This window comes from Coenobita brevimanus, chromosome 97, assembly GCF_032717465.1.
Source record: "Coenobita brevimanus isolate Jiangsu-jjx chromosome 97, ASM3271746v2, whole genome shotgun sequence".
Taxonomy (NCBI): domain Eukaryota; kingdom Metazoa; phylum Arthropoda; class Malacostraca; order Decapoda; family Coenobitidae; genus Coenobita; species Coenobita brevimanus.
Window position 1 is genome coordinate 40202367 of NC_137050.1, and position 15899 is coordinate 40218265.

General features: G+C 45.0%; 1 protein-coding gene across 2 annotated transcripts in view; it reads right to left on the bottom strand.

The window, feature by feature from the left end:
- Positions 1–15899, bottom strand: part of Secp43 (tRNA Selenocysteine associated protein) — a 160675-nt gene that overhangs the window by 98631 nt on the left and 46145 nt on the right. Inside the window, exons 1-2 of one of the 2 annotated variants that reach the window (XM_080283280.1) lie at positions 11187–11235; positions 8468–8590 (exon numbers count right to left, since the gene is read on the bottom strand). In XM_080283280.1, coding sequence (XP_080139406.1) covers positions 8468–8587 — 120 coding nt within the window. In that variant the 5' untranslated portion in view covers positions 8588–8590; positions 11187–11235. Of the gene's footprint in view, positions 1–8467; positions 8591–11186; positions 11236–15899 lie in introns of those variants that run through there. The other variant, XM_080283279.1, reaches the window with a different exon arrangement.

Here is a 15899-nt window from a genome sequence, read left to right on the forward strand (position 1 = left end):
TGACAAACCTTGTGGCCTCTCAGTGCTCTGTGCCCAAGTGCTCTGACTACTGTAGAGTGAGGATGTATCTGTGCCTATCTACCCTCCACTTATGTCAACACTTGGTGAGTACAGTATGATTATGACTGTGTATTATGTACCATATTACTGTACTATATGTACTGTACCAATATTGTATTCTATTATCTGTTTAATTTCAATCATTTACTCAAGGGTAATAATGTAGGAATGTGAGTACATTTAACCACTTAGCTTGTGTGACGAGTAAGGATGGAAGTTTAGCGGGTGAAGTGCTTGAATGGGTACAACAAAGAAGAAAGGTCGCTGGGTCCTTGAAAGCAGTGATAAGAAACAGGAAAGTGAGCAGGGAAGTGAAAAAGGTACTACATGGCAGTATTATGATACCAACTCTAAAGTACGGAAGTGAAACTTGGGCCTTGTTGAAGGGACAGAAGTCAAGAGTGACAGCAGTGGAAATTAGTTATTTGAAAGAAGCATTTTCAGTCACATGGAGAGACAGACTGACAAATGAGGAAGCGAAAGAGTACTGTACTGTGGTATGGATGTGGATGTGATAGGAAGCGTTAGGAGAATCACACTGAGGTGGTTTGGCCATGTGGAGAGGATGGAGAGCGAGAGATTGATGAGGAGAGTGTATGTGAGTGAGGTGGAGGGGGGAGAGGAAGGGGGAGGCAAAGGATGAGATAGAGAGATGGAGTGGAGAGGTATATGAGAGACGGGTGTGTGTGCTGGGAGCAGGGCAGTGAAATGCATTGGACAGGGTGACATGGAAGCGATTTGTTTATGACCACCCCTTACGGGATTAGGGCATCTGGCAATAGATAGACAGATAGATAGATTTTAGGATAGGGGATCGAAACAGATAGTAACACATTATATCTGCCTCACTGCTGAATAGATTGCAGATTGGGGATACTATGCAATGTCTGGCATTCTGCAATATCTGGCATAAGGATTGGCTAAATTCCGCTGGATAATTGAGAGATTACTGTACTATCTACAGACTATGTTATAAATACTGCATGTTGTACTACAGCTGGGGTGCCATTCCACTGTGAGGAATGTTACATTCAGAGACAAACTGAGAGTAATCCCTTTAAGGCCCAGACGCCCAAGATCCGGACACCCCAAGTCCTGGACATTTTGGGCTTGGGATCTGGGACACCAAAAATGGCCAAAAAACATCAAAATGGAAACAAGAAAAAAAAAAAGCCAATATGTGTTCATCCCTACTCTAAATTTGCCGCATGGTGACAAACAGCTGTGTTTGGCGCATAGTTTCAGTGACGTCCGCTACAGTGCCCCTGCATCCTCCCCATTTCCCACCTACCTACCGTTGTGACCGCACACTCGTTGTCATGGCTGCCCGTGTACTCACTTTTGTGAATAAATCGTGAAAAAATTGCAATACCTCGCCACTAGACCACATAGGGAATTTACAGTGTTGTGCAGTGTTAGGAAATTAGAATTTGGAGTGTAAAGGATTACGTGCAGAGTGCAACACTGGCGTGTTGCAACTGGCATAACGCAAGTAAGAACAGAATGTGCAGTGTTAAACAATTATAATTCACAGTGCAAATGATTATGTGTGGCACAACACTGGATTACTGTACATGTTTCAAGTGCACCTCCACCACTGTCAGGGCCACAAAGGAGGCAGGTTAATCTTCGTGACGGCTACGGACGTGTCGTCAGTACATTGTACACTGCTAAATATTTTCCATACTCACTTCTAATTTCTCATTCTCTGGTTCCTTTTCATTTATTTTATGGTTTCTGTCTCTTATTTGTGTGACTAGGGTCTTAAATAGGTGCTATGCTATGTCCAATAGAGACTTATTTAAGTGGCTTTCAAAGTCAGGTTGGGTTGGGGTCTATAAGTACCTGTCCAGGGGCATTTATCCCATATCCCGGACAAGACCAAGTCCCGGACGTTGCTTGGGCTTTATTCGTCGGGTCTTGGAGGGATTACTGTACTCTCACTTATATCAGCAAGAGTATGCAATACTGTATAAACAAATGATTTTTGCAAGCTAAATAACCAATACCACACCCTACATCATACCACAGTCAGATTGCTTATGTTTTAATTTGGATGTTATATGGATTTTCAAAAGTTGCGTGAGGAATGTTGCCATGATGCTACCCACTCTTGTAGTTGGAATAAATAATTTCAGTAAGTCTGTGATTTGTGTGGTTCAATCATGGAATGCTTCATATCAATACAGTAATATGTCAGTAGATAAGGATCATAACCATACCCAGCAAATTGTTTTACAGTATTGCTAATAACTGTTGTGCTGTTAAGGTAAATGTGACCGTGAAGCATATTACCAAAAAAGTGAGAAACGTTACTTGTGTGATTTTTATTGAAATATGATTATGCAATCAACTCTCATTAAGGTCACAGTAATTGTATCACAAACATAAACTAAATGTGTACTGATGTGAAACTTATATAATAAACTAACCAGAAAGTGGTTGGTGGGGGCAATCACCATCCACTCACTTGATGTAGTGCTGCTCTCAGGTGCCTGCCCCTTCCTTTCTTCCCTTCTTCTTTCCATCCTTCCTCTTCTGTCTTTCTCTCCTTCATTCTTTCCTCTTTCTTCTGTCTACGGGTGACTTTACATGAATGACAAGCCAAATGGTTTCCTGCACACCAGGAAATCATTAATAAGATGGGTGGTAACCATATAACCAAATGATGGTGCCTGGTGATTAGTGGGCAATTAAGGGACTCCAGTTGGATTGAGCTGGTGCAGGTTTATATCCAAGGGGTGGTTGGGGTTTATTGCTCATGTAATGCCATTCAGGGATGAGCGAGGCTGGTCACTCCCACCTTAAATGTCTGGACCAACTTGCCTAACTCCGAGCTAATATGCGCCTCATGGGGCAACGCTGTATTAGATTATGAATGAATAAATGAACTAACCAGAGGACATTTCCTGTTTAATTGACACAATATATTCAAGTGACACCAACAACATGACATGAACATGGACTAGTTGATCGAGGAGGGAAAAGTCACCCTTTTGAATGTACGTACTGTACTATTCTTGATACCTGAGGAGTTGGCAAGGCCAGCACAACCAGGACCTCTGCTATTTCATCTCTGTCTGGGTTGTCAGGAAAATGAAACTGAGTATGACCCCACTCTGCTGAAGTCCCTCTTTCTCTGGTACAGTAATTAACTCTGATCATGCCCTCTTCAGGCACTGGCTTAATGACTGAAGTTCATGATGTTTCGACAACTTCACGGTTGTTTAAAAACCAATACAGCAATGAACATTAATAAGGGGACAGGGTAGTTTGCCACATGAGGGCAGGTTAACTGCACATGTCCACCCCCCCAACTCCCCCACCTTATCCCCACAAACCCACCAACTTGTTAGGTGAATGGATCGGAGATTTGAAGCTTCGCTCTCTTACATCTTGCAGCATGTAATATTAGTATAATTTATTCTAATATTAGGTGTATTATTATGAGTATACATCCATCTTCAGCTCAGTGAGAAATATTTATATTTGGGCTTCAGCAGATTTCAACAAAATAACATCATTGTAAAGAATTTTATTCCAAATATTAATTAGTCTTCTAAACGAAGTACTAAAGTCTAATTAACAGTGACACATTATATGACTACTAGCCCTAAAAGTCCCATTCCTGCCTTGTCATGTGGGAAACCACATATCCACCCATTCACATATCCACCCGCTCACTCAACCCATTCAACACTCACCCTTCCCAGCCACCTGTGCAACCCACAAAGCACACCAATCTCAGCCGTCCACCCTGCCCACCCACGAATGCCACCCACCAAGCTCATCTAACAACGCCACCCAACACATCTAACCACCCTGAACCCATAAACCCAACCACCCAAGCAAAGCACCCCGGCCACACATCTTCTCAGCCACCCTGGCGATCCACACATTCCGACAACCCAGGCCATCATGCCCACCAACCATGGTCACCCACCCTCCCCACCCACAAATGACACCCACCCTGGTCACTCAACAATGCCATCCATGACATCAACCGATCCAGCCCTCACACCATACCCACCCACCTCTCCTTGAATTCAGTGTAGCTGCAGTGATTTCTTGTTTAACCCCTTAAATGCAGATCATCTCATTTGCGACGCTCGGCCCAAAGGACATAACGGCGGATCGTCGTGTTTGCGATTCTAGTAAATTTTGAATAACCGCGGGCAAGCAGGCTCCAGCTGGTATTGTCTATCAGTACCGCCACCCTTGAGCTACTTTTAGCACACTTGACCTTTGTACTACTGACCTCAGTTGTTGCCAAGTTTCATTTTTTTTACCCACCCACGCACCGCTGGCCGGCCCTCCCCCGTTATGCGATATGGCAGCGCGCGGACGGCTCAGACGTGTCAATCTGCGCCTTCCTCTCGCAAGCACTTTATGCTATTTGGAAACGCTTGTTTCCCCAGTTGTCACACTAGCATTTTTTCGCACGGTTTGCCTCTGTTTAGCATCAGTCCACGCGAATCTTTCAAGGTGACACCATGTCCAATTCAAGCTCTTCCGAGTCTGTGCCTTCCAGCCCTCCGAAAAAGGGTTTTGTGACCTCCACCACGTACAAAACCTTACAGGGAACTGCTAAGGGACTGAGTGACTCGGCAATAGCTAGTGAATTATTGAAAGCGTCCATGGATTATGGAAGTGACGTCGGTGTTTGGTCTAGCCTGGCAGAGTCGGACACGCAATCGAGTGCTGAGTCTGAGGTGCCAGAAGTGACTATTTCTGTGCCAAGCACCTCAACAGGCAAGGCTCCTGTGAAAAGGGGCCTAGAATATGGAAAGGGGGCCAAGAGGAAAAGGAGTGGTGACCCTGCTTCACAGCCATTGTCCCCTACGCCACGTCACGCCACCGCCAGCCCGCCACGCACTCCCAGCCCCATTCTCTCGTCCTCCTCTTCAGCTGCCCTTTCTCCGGAGTCTTCGGAGTCGCCTTCACCACCTCGGAAGGGAAGTAGACAGTCGAGTTTACGTAGTAGAGGTTTCTGTAGGCCCAGTGTTCGTGTTAGTAGGGATAGAACTTTGTCCCCTAGTGTAAGGCTAGCTCCTAAGGTTACTCGCACTAGGCAACTCGCCAGTCACGCCACCGCGAGTGACCTTGAACCCTGTGCTTATCTCCCCACCACCACCACCACTACACCAACACGACCTAGGACAGCCTCTGCCTCACGCACTGTCTCACCGCCTGCCTCACCCACTCCCACACGACCTGCCTCACCCCCCGCCGCCCCCAGCACCTCCCAGCCTAGGCAGGGCACTCTTGATGCCTTCGTGTGGTCAGAGGGCTCAGATTTTGTGCCGGAAGATCTGCCCTTTGATGACAGTGGGTGTGGAATTCAGGCTGACTTCCCTGTCCAAGAGGATGGTGAATGCTTGGACTACCTGTTGGCCTTCCTTGATAACGAGGTAATGGAGCAGATTTGTACTGAGACGAACAGGTACGAGGGGCAATCTGCTGCAGTTCATGAAGGAGAAGGTGAGCCTACAACGCCATCCACGTCGCGGATGGCAGCATGGGTGCCTCTAACGATCAGGGAACTCTTGGTATTTATTGGGTTGATGTTACTGATGCCCCACAATTGGAAACATAAGCTCGAGGAATACTGGAGTTCAGACGATCTTTGCCCCACACCAATCTTCAATAAATACATGAGCCGCGATCGTTTTAAGCAGCTCATGACTTACCTTCACTTCGCGAACAATGATGAGCCTTCCCGAACTGACCCATTATGGAAAGTGAGGGGAATCCTGAACTTGATCAAGGATAAGTTTACGAGGTTCCTGTGCCCTTTCAAGAAAGTGGTGATTGACGAGTCCTTGGTTTTGTTCAGGAGCCGTCTTCGGTATGTGCAGTATATTCCAAGCAAACGGCACTGATTTGGAATCAAGTTTTTCGTGCTGTGCGACTGCAAGACGGGGTTCATCTTAGACTTCGTTATTTACACCGCCAGCAATGTCGATTTGGACAAGACTGACCCCCTTGGATTCTCTGGTTCTGTGGTGAAAGTGCTTTTGGAAAAGTACTTTGGCGAGAATCATGTCCTGTATACGGACAATTACTATACAGCTCCTAAACTCGCCAAGTACCTTTCTGAACACGGCGTCGGATCCTGTGGCACTGTCAGGAGCAATAGGGCACACTACCCTGCCTTCCCCGAGGCTGAAAAATCAAAGCGGGAAGACGTGCACCTGAAGAAAACTGACAAGATGCTTGCGATCAGGTGGCACGATAAGAGAGTCGTGAATGTGCTAACCACAGTACACAAGGGGGAAATGCTGGCCACAGGGAAGGTCGACAGAAGGACTGGCGAGCCTGTGATGAAGCCTGATGCTGTCATTGACTACAACGTCAATACGCGGCTGGTGGACAAGTCTGACATGATGATCGGAGAGATAGACTGCCTGAGGAGGAACCGTCGCTGGTACAGGAAGGTGTTCTTGCACTTGATTGATATGTGCATGCTGAACGCCTTCATCCTGTATAAGATCAAGAACAGGAAGCCAGCAAACTACTCTCCCCAACGATTTTCAAAGACTTGTGTCTACCAGCTGCTTCATCGTCATGGGCAGGTACCGCCATCAGGTCCAAGGCGCCACCCACACACACCTCCAGACCGCCTACAGTGTCAGGCCTACCTTCAGCGACACCGCCTGGAGCCACTGCCTGCCACTGCCAAGAGAGGAAAAGCACTCAGGAGGTGTCATGTGTGCAGCCACACTACCAGGCAGGACAGAACATTTAGGCGCACCTTCTTGCAGTGCAAAGAGTGCAAACTTCCCCTCTGTGCTTACCTGTGTTTCTTTGACTACCACAGCCTGACTAGATATTGAAAATAAGGGTAAGATTCTTGGAAATAATACTGAGAGTGACAGTGATACTAGTGTTTAGTTTTCTTTTACGTACTGACAGTGACAGTCTGATGAGTGTAAATTAGTGTATGTACTTGTAAAAGCACTGACAGTGACAGTGTTTTTTTGTGTAAATAATTGTACATAGTAATAATATAAGTATTGCGAGTGACAGTCACTCCAGTGTAAGAAGTTGAAAGCATATGTTCCTATTCTATGTTCTGACAGTGACAGTTTGTTGTGTAGAAAATATTATTTTTATAACAATGGACAGTGACACTGATGAATAAGGCAAAAAACTGACAGCTAGAGTGAAAGTGAGCGACAGAAATGAAGTGCGAGTGGCCGACCGGAGCGAGAATAAAGTGCCTGCCGTAAGGCTGAACAAACTCGTGCCGCGGTGGTCTTCCTCATTCCCGCTTCACAATACTTGACAGTGATTTTTAGGGCCGTAATAGTGCCAAGCGAGCCTTTGCGAAGTACTATGAAGGAAAATAATGTAGTATACATGTTTTTAGCCGTGAAAAGGGAAATGTGTGTTCAGTGACGGGAAGATCCCCACCGCGCTGCATGTCGGCCATGCGCTTCGTTCATTACAGCCTTATTTTCAGTGCTTATTGTACAAATACGGATTCCAAACAACCTGTACGTTGTTGTATAAAGTGTACTGTGACAGATTGAGGCTGTGGTAGAAAGAAAACCGGGTTTCTGGAGGTGTGAAAGTGAAGACTTTGTTACCCAACTTTGTAAGTCTTCACAAGTCCTTTGGTAGTCCACGAAGGCTCAACATCTGTCTCAGGAGAAAGCTGAATGTAAGTACTATATGCCAAAAAATTTTAATGTTCTAGGGTTAATCTCTGATTTTTGGCAAATATTTTCCCACAGGTACTCAGACCCCGCTACAACCCCGCCACAGCGGGGGGATCGGCCGTACACAGCCGCGTTTAAGGGGTTAAAGCTATGCATGAGACACATTACGTCTTTTTCCGGTAACATTCCTTGCGGTATGCACGTAATGTGTGTGATGGAGCATATGACTTACCAGAGTCGCTCACAAGATACCACAGGGCTACATTAATATGGCACTAGGATGCCTCTTTATAATATAAATTTATGTTAGTTTCCAATTTGTAAGCTGTGTAGGGGAAAAATGTTTAAAAAGTTCACACACATTACTCATGAAGTACTTCCACCTCAAGGTCGTGCCACAGTCTGACTGCAAAGTATATGTAAACAACTGTAAAGACAATTACAACTCAAATAGATGCTATTTCAATAAAAACCAATGACAGAGTTCTAAATACATACTCGGGTCAATGATGATAAGAAAAGCACTAATTTCAGCATGAATTTTTCCTCAGTGACATGACCCAACATTTTTAAATGATCACTCTCAGTAGACAGTTAAGTAACTTATTCTGTCCAGATTAATAAAATTCAATGTTTAGGCTTTAAAGTGGTATATAAGTTATGTTTATATTTTTCATCAATTCTGAGACTGACACTAAACGTTGACAATTTCATGGAATGACCCTGGGAACTTCACAACTCACCGGTTGACTGTGTGGAATGACTTTTCCGTTAAGTTTATGCATTGCAGTGAGAGCTGCCTGATCTGAAGAGAAGTTCACGAAACAGTACCCAGCTGGATGGCCCGTGTACCTGTTTTTCATCACCTGAAAAAAACATATCCAGTTAGATATACTTTCATATATAGTATACAGTGCAGTACAATCTAAGCACTCCAGATGCATTCCTAAAAATTAACTATTAAATGAAAATTTCTTAAACTCTTTCAACCTGATGGTGTACAGTATTTTATATTTTATTATTAAATGAAAATTTCTTAAACTCTTTCAACCTGATGGTGCATTTTATATTTTATTCTTGCTACTATCAGATGATTTTACTCAGCTTCGGAAGAGATATCTGATTGTGAAGCAAATAATGCTGGCTATATCTAACCCCTCCAGTTAAAAAGCCTCCCCCTGTCTGACTAAATCTATTCAGAGACTATCTATCTATCTATATACCTAGGCTGCTTCCCCCAAGGAAAGGGAGGTAGCCGAGACAGGACGACACACTCTCCATTTACTCATCCATTTAAACACATTCATTCACATCTTAGCCCCAAAGGGGAGAACGGACAGATCCTCACCGCACCACACCGCACAAGGGTCAACTGCGCAATGCAATCAGTGACATCCGCAGCAGGGCCCGACAGCAGAGCTGGTTTACCCCTGCCACATCATAACATACCCATCCCCTTACCCGCACCTGACCTGACTAGCTGATCAGACCAAATGCGGGAGAATATCCCCTCAGGGCTGCGTCATCACTTATTTATTCACAATTTCTCTCCATTTATTTCTGTCACGCACAGCCACTCTTCCTTGCTCGACAGACATCCCTCTCGCATCCAGCGCTCTCTTCACACTATCCATCCATCCTATTCGTGGTCTTCCTCTCAGCCTTACACCTCTCACATCAGATCTAGTTATCTTTTTCACCAATCGCTCATTATCCATTCTCTCCATATGCCCAAACAGAGACAGCAAGGATAAAAAAAAAAAAGTATCTCCTCAGACTTTATTTATTTATTTTATGATTTAATGTGTTAATGGCAACATTTCGGGTAACTTTAAGATGAAATGCACAAGGGGGATGAGTTTTCTTATGGGCTCGGTCCCTATTAACTTACTCCCATGAAGTCAATGCCCCGACTTTGGCAAAATAAACTTTTGTGGCACATTTCATGGTCCCTATTTGGCATGAAACCTGGTGCCCTATTGTACTTAATTCAAGAGTAATGTGGTTCCTTGTGATGTCATGTTCTACTCAAGCTGAATATAACTTCATCACACTGGAGTCTCAAAGGATTCAGCCATCCTCTCAGCATAGGGAGCACCACACATTACCTCAACAATGCCTCCATGTGACTCTCTCTCTCTCTCTCAATATTTAAATGTCACCAGGCCCAGTAAAATCCTTCCAAGAGCTCTCAAAGAGGTACATGACTAGCTAGCTCTTTTACTTGCAGAAATCTTCAACACGTCATTGAAAACAGGGAAAAACAAGGATAGTGCCAGAAAATTAGCAGCTAGCAGATGTGACCCTAATCTTTAAGCATGGCGATCAAGATTGCCCTGAGAATTAATGCCCCATTAGCCTGAACTCCAATCATAGTAAAGCTATGGAATGGCTGAACACCTGGAAAATCACAACCTGATTATGGACACTCAGCATGGGTTCTGACGACATAGATCCTGCCTAACCAACTTGTTCGAATTTTCCCACAATATGTTGAGCATGACAGAAATAAAGCAGCAGACATCCTTCACTTCCTGGTGAACAAGCCCTACATCTTATCTATCCTTAATGCGATAGCTGCTATGTACATCATATGAAGAACAGCATGCGACTGCTACATACATCATATGATCAAGCTCTTTTTTTTTTTTTTTTAAGGCACACGACATTTTTCACCCAAATGTTCATAAATAGTGCACCACGGCAAAACTACGGTAAATAATGAACTTATTTGGTTTTCCTATTTTTTTCAATGCACTCTTTCATTTATTGGAGCGAAAATTATATGTGAGTTAACGGGTTATTGACCTAGAGCAGCTTGTGGAGCACCTTGTCACGGGAGGATATGAACTTAAGAATAAATGCTGATATTACTAGAAAGTAACCACCAGGAACTGACTCGTGAATCAAGTACAGTAGTAAGTTTTACTTTATGCTGGCTTACTTCGCCAATTCTCTATGGATGAGAATTTTATAAACTTTCTCAACAGTACACAGTGGAGACTATCTACTCACGAATGCTTTATCATTGGTACTGTTAGCCTCTGAGAAAGTGTGATCTTTACCCCCTGACAATCAGTAACTAATAATAATGATGGACAGGTCCTTGCTGGTGCCTAACTCCTGAATGGCACAACAGATTTGAGTTTTAATACAAAAGAACTGGCCTAAATACTAGTTGTGATTAATATAAGTTTGTGCTAACTGGGAGTAGCAAACCAAAGTAAGTTCAATATGGAGAAATCAAACACCATTAATACATTTAAATGAGCTCAAAGAAAAGAACTGAAAATTTATTGATTACAATAAAATAAATTTACGTTACAGGAATCTCAAAAATGAATTCAAGAGGGGAATTCACTGTCACAGGGGGACTAGTGAATTTAAATAACAAAGGAAATACACTCACTCACTCATTCGAAAGCTAGTCTGACTTAATGCTAGGAAAACGAACGGAAATACTGGTCAGTGGAGAAATGGAGCTAAAGCCACACAAGACTGGGCGTTTCTGATACGACAGGCGCTGCTCGTTGCTCAGCTCACTGCAACTCATCACCAAACTAGGCAGGGAGATATGGGGAATCGTTGAACTGGTAGAGACTGTAGGCGCAAGGAGACCTCCTCTCTCAGCTCTGGCACAGTGAACCTACTCCCATAGCTGCTCAACACTGACTGACTCATTTAAACAATGGGGGGTTCAACGGACGAGGAGCAATGTGAAAAAGACAACTACACTAAAATTTTCGCTCAGTGAAACGCGCTGTCTATAAAGAAAGACAGTCACTTATGAAACAATGACAAGGGTTATGAAACTCATTACGATCTGCGTACAACTGCGAGGCAGTTAACGGTCTGGGCAAAAGTTTACGCATTTCAATGAAATTCAGACGTTCCCTTATATGATACTAATACACTGACGCGAATTAATTTGTGACATTACGTTTTCATTTTCGTTTTTAAAGGCTCCAACATGCTTGCATGTGTCGGCCTTGGTCACCTAATGGCGGCTCTCCACGCTGCACGATCCATTGCAGCCTCCCTGTTCAGTCCCTTAACCCTAAGGTCACACTTAATGACCTCGTCCCATGTCTTTCTTGGTCTACCCCTCATAACCCCACCCCAAATATTAACACTTCTCACCTTCCTCACCCAATTATCATCCCCCATCCTCTCCACATGTCCAAACCACCTCAATCTACCTCTCCTCATCACAACACCAATACACTCCAGTCCCATCCTACCTCTCAACTCTTCCATTGTAAACCCAGCCCCTCCAGGCCTTGGACGCAGGGACGCACTGCACATCCACCTAATCATTGTCATTTCTGTACGTCTGAGCCGGCGAATGTCTTCCTCCTTCACTGCCCAGGTCTCACTGCCATACAGCATTATACTCCTAACACACGCTGCATACAAAGACCCCTTAGCACGTAGGGAGAGCCCCCTCAATGTTAGGAGAGACAAGAGCTCCCTGAACTTCTTCCAACCACTTCTCACCCTAGCCACAGAGCTAGCTCCAGCCCCACCTCCACCACACAACATGTCTCCTAAATAACAAAACTCTTCCACACACTCAAGAGATTCACCAGCAAGTTCAATCCTTTCACGTCTGACAATCTCCACCTGCTCACCCCGGCACGCCGTACACATAAAATCAGCATTATCTCGCAGTCTACCTCTGATACCACTACATCTCTTATGCACCCATTTATCACACACACCGCACAAGATGGAATTACTTCCCACGCCCTTGTGGCAAACAGCACATGGCCACTCTCCCTCGTCTTTGACAGTACCGCCACCAACCCTAGATATCATCACTTTTGTTTTATCTGCATTTACCCTTAAACCCTTTTGCCCCATACCATCTCTCCACTTCCTAAACCTTTCCTCCGCCTCCCTTTCATTCTCTGCAATCAACACCAAATCATCAGCATACAACAACTCCCACGGGAGTCCGTTTCTAAAGTCACGTGAAAGGGCTTCAAGTACCATGATAAACAACATGGGACTCAAGACTGACCCCTGATGCACACCAACATTCACGGAAAACTCATCACTCAAATCTCCATTCACTCTCACCTGGGTGTGAGCACCCACATACATGGCCATAACCACCCTAACCAGCCACTCCTCCAAGCCAAGCTTTCTCATTGCCCACTTCACCACCTCTCAAAATGAAATTTTTCATAGAAAATTTAACAGTAGGTGATATTTACATCCTAACTCACGTCACACCAGATTCACTCTGTGGTGTGTGTACTATCCTCTTACAGGAGAAAATCACTGTTGCCAGTGAATGTAAAAACCTCGTATTTACGTTAATAGAAGCAAGCCTGAAAGAAAAAACTCCGTGATGACGGTGAAAAATCCTGTACTCAGGTCAAACTGAGCGAAAATTCACTACAATTACATTAACAACTAATTGTTATGTAGTGTGGTGTTTGTAATACACAGTGTAGATGTGACAGTTGTAGCAATTGTACTTACGTGTAAAGTGATATACTGTAATACATATTACAGTAATCACTCCAATATCTGACGTAATAGAGCCATTGGTAGGTCCGGTTATTGGTTTTGTCCGGATATTGGGCCCCAGCTTATTGACTTGTACTTATGGACCCTAACTCAGAGAAACACCTATACAACTCCCTCTGGACATGCCTAGCACTTATTTAACACCCAAATCACATCAATAAGGCACATAAATGACTGAAATAAATGCAAAAGAAACATAAAATGAGGGTTTAGAAGTATGTTCATACATTAATAAACATTCTGGTACTTATGGACCCTAACCTAGCCTAACTCTGAAAAACACATTCCTACTGCACATGCATGAGGTAAGTATAATATGGAAAAAATTACAGTATGAAACATTCTGGTAAGTATAGTATGGAAAAAAGTACAGTATGCAACATTATGGCTACTTACAGCAAGTCCCTGGCCACCTCGATGAATAACCGCCTCCTCTCGGACTCTGACAGTAAGAACGATTTCCTGAAGCACTTGCAGTACACTCTTCCTGAAGTCTTGCACTGAACTTAGTCAATAACACACAGAAGTCCGTTCTCTTCACAGTGTTCACTTTAGTCCAGATAATGTTCCAGTTTAATTTTGTGTTGCACATTAACTTTTCCCAATTTTTTTTTATTTTCCAAAGCCAAAACAAAGAAGCTTATTTACGTTAAATTATGTTTCCACTGAGTCTTCTCTCTCAACTCGAAAACCTTAACACAACACACCGTTTTTTTCACTGCACAACACTCAAAATTCCCGTGTGGTCTAGTGGAGAAGTTCTTGCTGTTTATTCACTGTCAGAATCCGAGAGTATCACTAGCAGGCGACCAAAGGGTGCATCGCTGGGTCGTGGTGATGGCGTACCCACTGCAGAAGACTCTGAGGAAAGCTGCAAACTCACGTCGAGCGGTGACTCCACTGTGACTGATGTGCTGGGCTGTGGCTCGGAGCATGAGGGCCTGTCTTGGGGAGGCAACGGAGTGGAGCCAGGGCTGGGCACAGCGGGGGTCAAGGGCCTGAAAAAACTGTCAATTGTTGACTGACGCAAGGACCGACGATTCTGGCGATTGATGATGCGCTGCCTGAAAGCATGCACTTCCTCCACGAGTCCCAAGGGCCCCATCTCCCTGTCACAGTCCAGGTGTTCCAGGTAGTCTAGGACGAACTCTAAATGTTCCCGGAGTGCGCTCAGCTTGGGGATGGCTGGAGTAGTGTCCTGCTGAGAGGAGTCCACATCATCGTCACCTTCGTCATCGGAATCTTCAAGTTCGGGACTGACACCTGCAACCGAAGACGAGATCTCGATATCAGACAACGTCTGATACCCAGGATCGCCCTCGTCGACGTCCAACCACTCACGAACATCATCCACGTCAACAACGTCGCCGTGCGTACGTAGCCGTGCATGGAAGTCATCCACGTCAAATCCTAGAAAATCGTACTCCACATCCGTTCCGAGAAGCAGACGAGACCAACCATTTTCAAGAATTTTCACAGGGACTTCCTTCCATGCACTAGCCCAGTTGTACAGCGCAGACTTGATGTTGTAGCGGCAAAGGTTTTCCAAAGTCCGCTTGCCTCGTGTGTCACGTCCCTCCCTGCGCTCGTCCTCGTCCTCGAGAACAACCATCACCTCGTCCAGGAACTTCTGACAGTACAGGCACTTTGTTGCCACGATCACTCCTTGGTCCATGGGTTGAATGAGAGTAGTCGTATTAGGTGGCAGAAACATGCACCTAATACGGCCATTCTCAGCAACAAAGTCCTTGTCGCACGGGTGGGCAGGTGCATTGTCGAGCAGAAGGAGAGCCTTCACCTGGTCGTGAGGGATTCCCAGTGTCTTCATCTGGTACTGGATGACCTCCTTGACAAAGTGACGGTGAAACCAGTCTTTGATAATCACAGCTGTGAACCATGCTTTCAAAGAATGGTACCAGACGACAGGAAGGACATCCATCACCCCACGAAGGCACCGAGGCTGCTTTGCACGGCCAACAACAACGGGCTTAAGCCGGTGCATGCCGTTAGCACTGGCACAACACAAAGCAGATATCCGTTCCTTAGAAAGCTTGCGGCCAGGTACACGCTTCTCCGTCTCCTCGGCTAGAGTGTTCGTTGGCAGCGAGCAATGGAATAGGCTAGTTTCGTCTGCGTTATAGACTTGACCGAGAGTGAGGCCCTCCCTGTCGATCAAGCCTTTCACCTTGTGCCGAAACTCGTCAACTCCATCCTCGTTAGCATCCAATGCTTCGCCATGTGCTTTAAGGTTAGTAAGGCCATGTCGTAACTTGAAAGTGAAGAGCCAACCCTCGGATGCCTTGAAGTCTAGGGAGTCGTGAAGCCTTGCAAACTTCTCAGCAGCAGCCTTCAGCTCCGTTCCACGTACCATCACACCAGCTGCACGTTGCTGTCGGTACCAAATCAACGTGGATCGGTCGATTTCTGCAAACTTGGGGGTAAACATAACCTTCCTTTCCACGTTGCGTTTGCTTCGCGACGAGAAGTCAGCCGTGTACTGCATGAGTTTGTCTTGGGAACGTTTGATATCGAACAAAGTCAACCGGGCCAGGTTGTACTCGCGGAGAATGTGGGAAGAAGACCAACCTGCATCATCTTTCTCCAATATCTCCCTCTTCTTTTCCAGAGTCAACACCA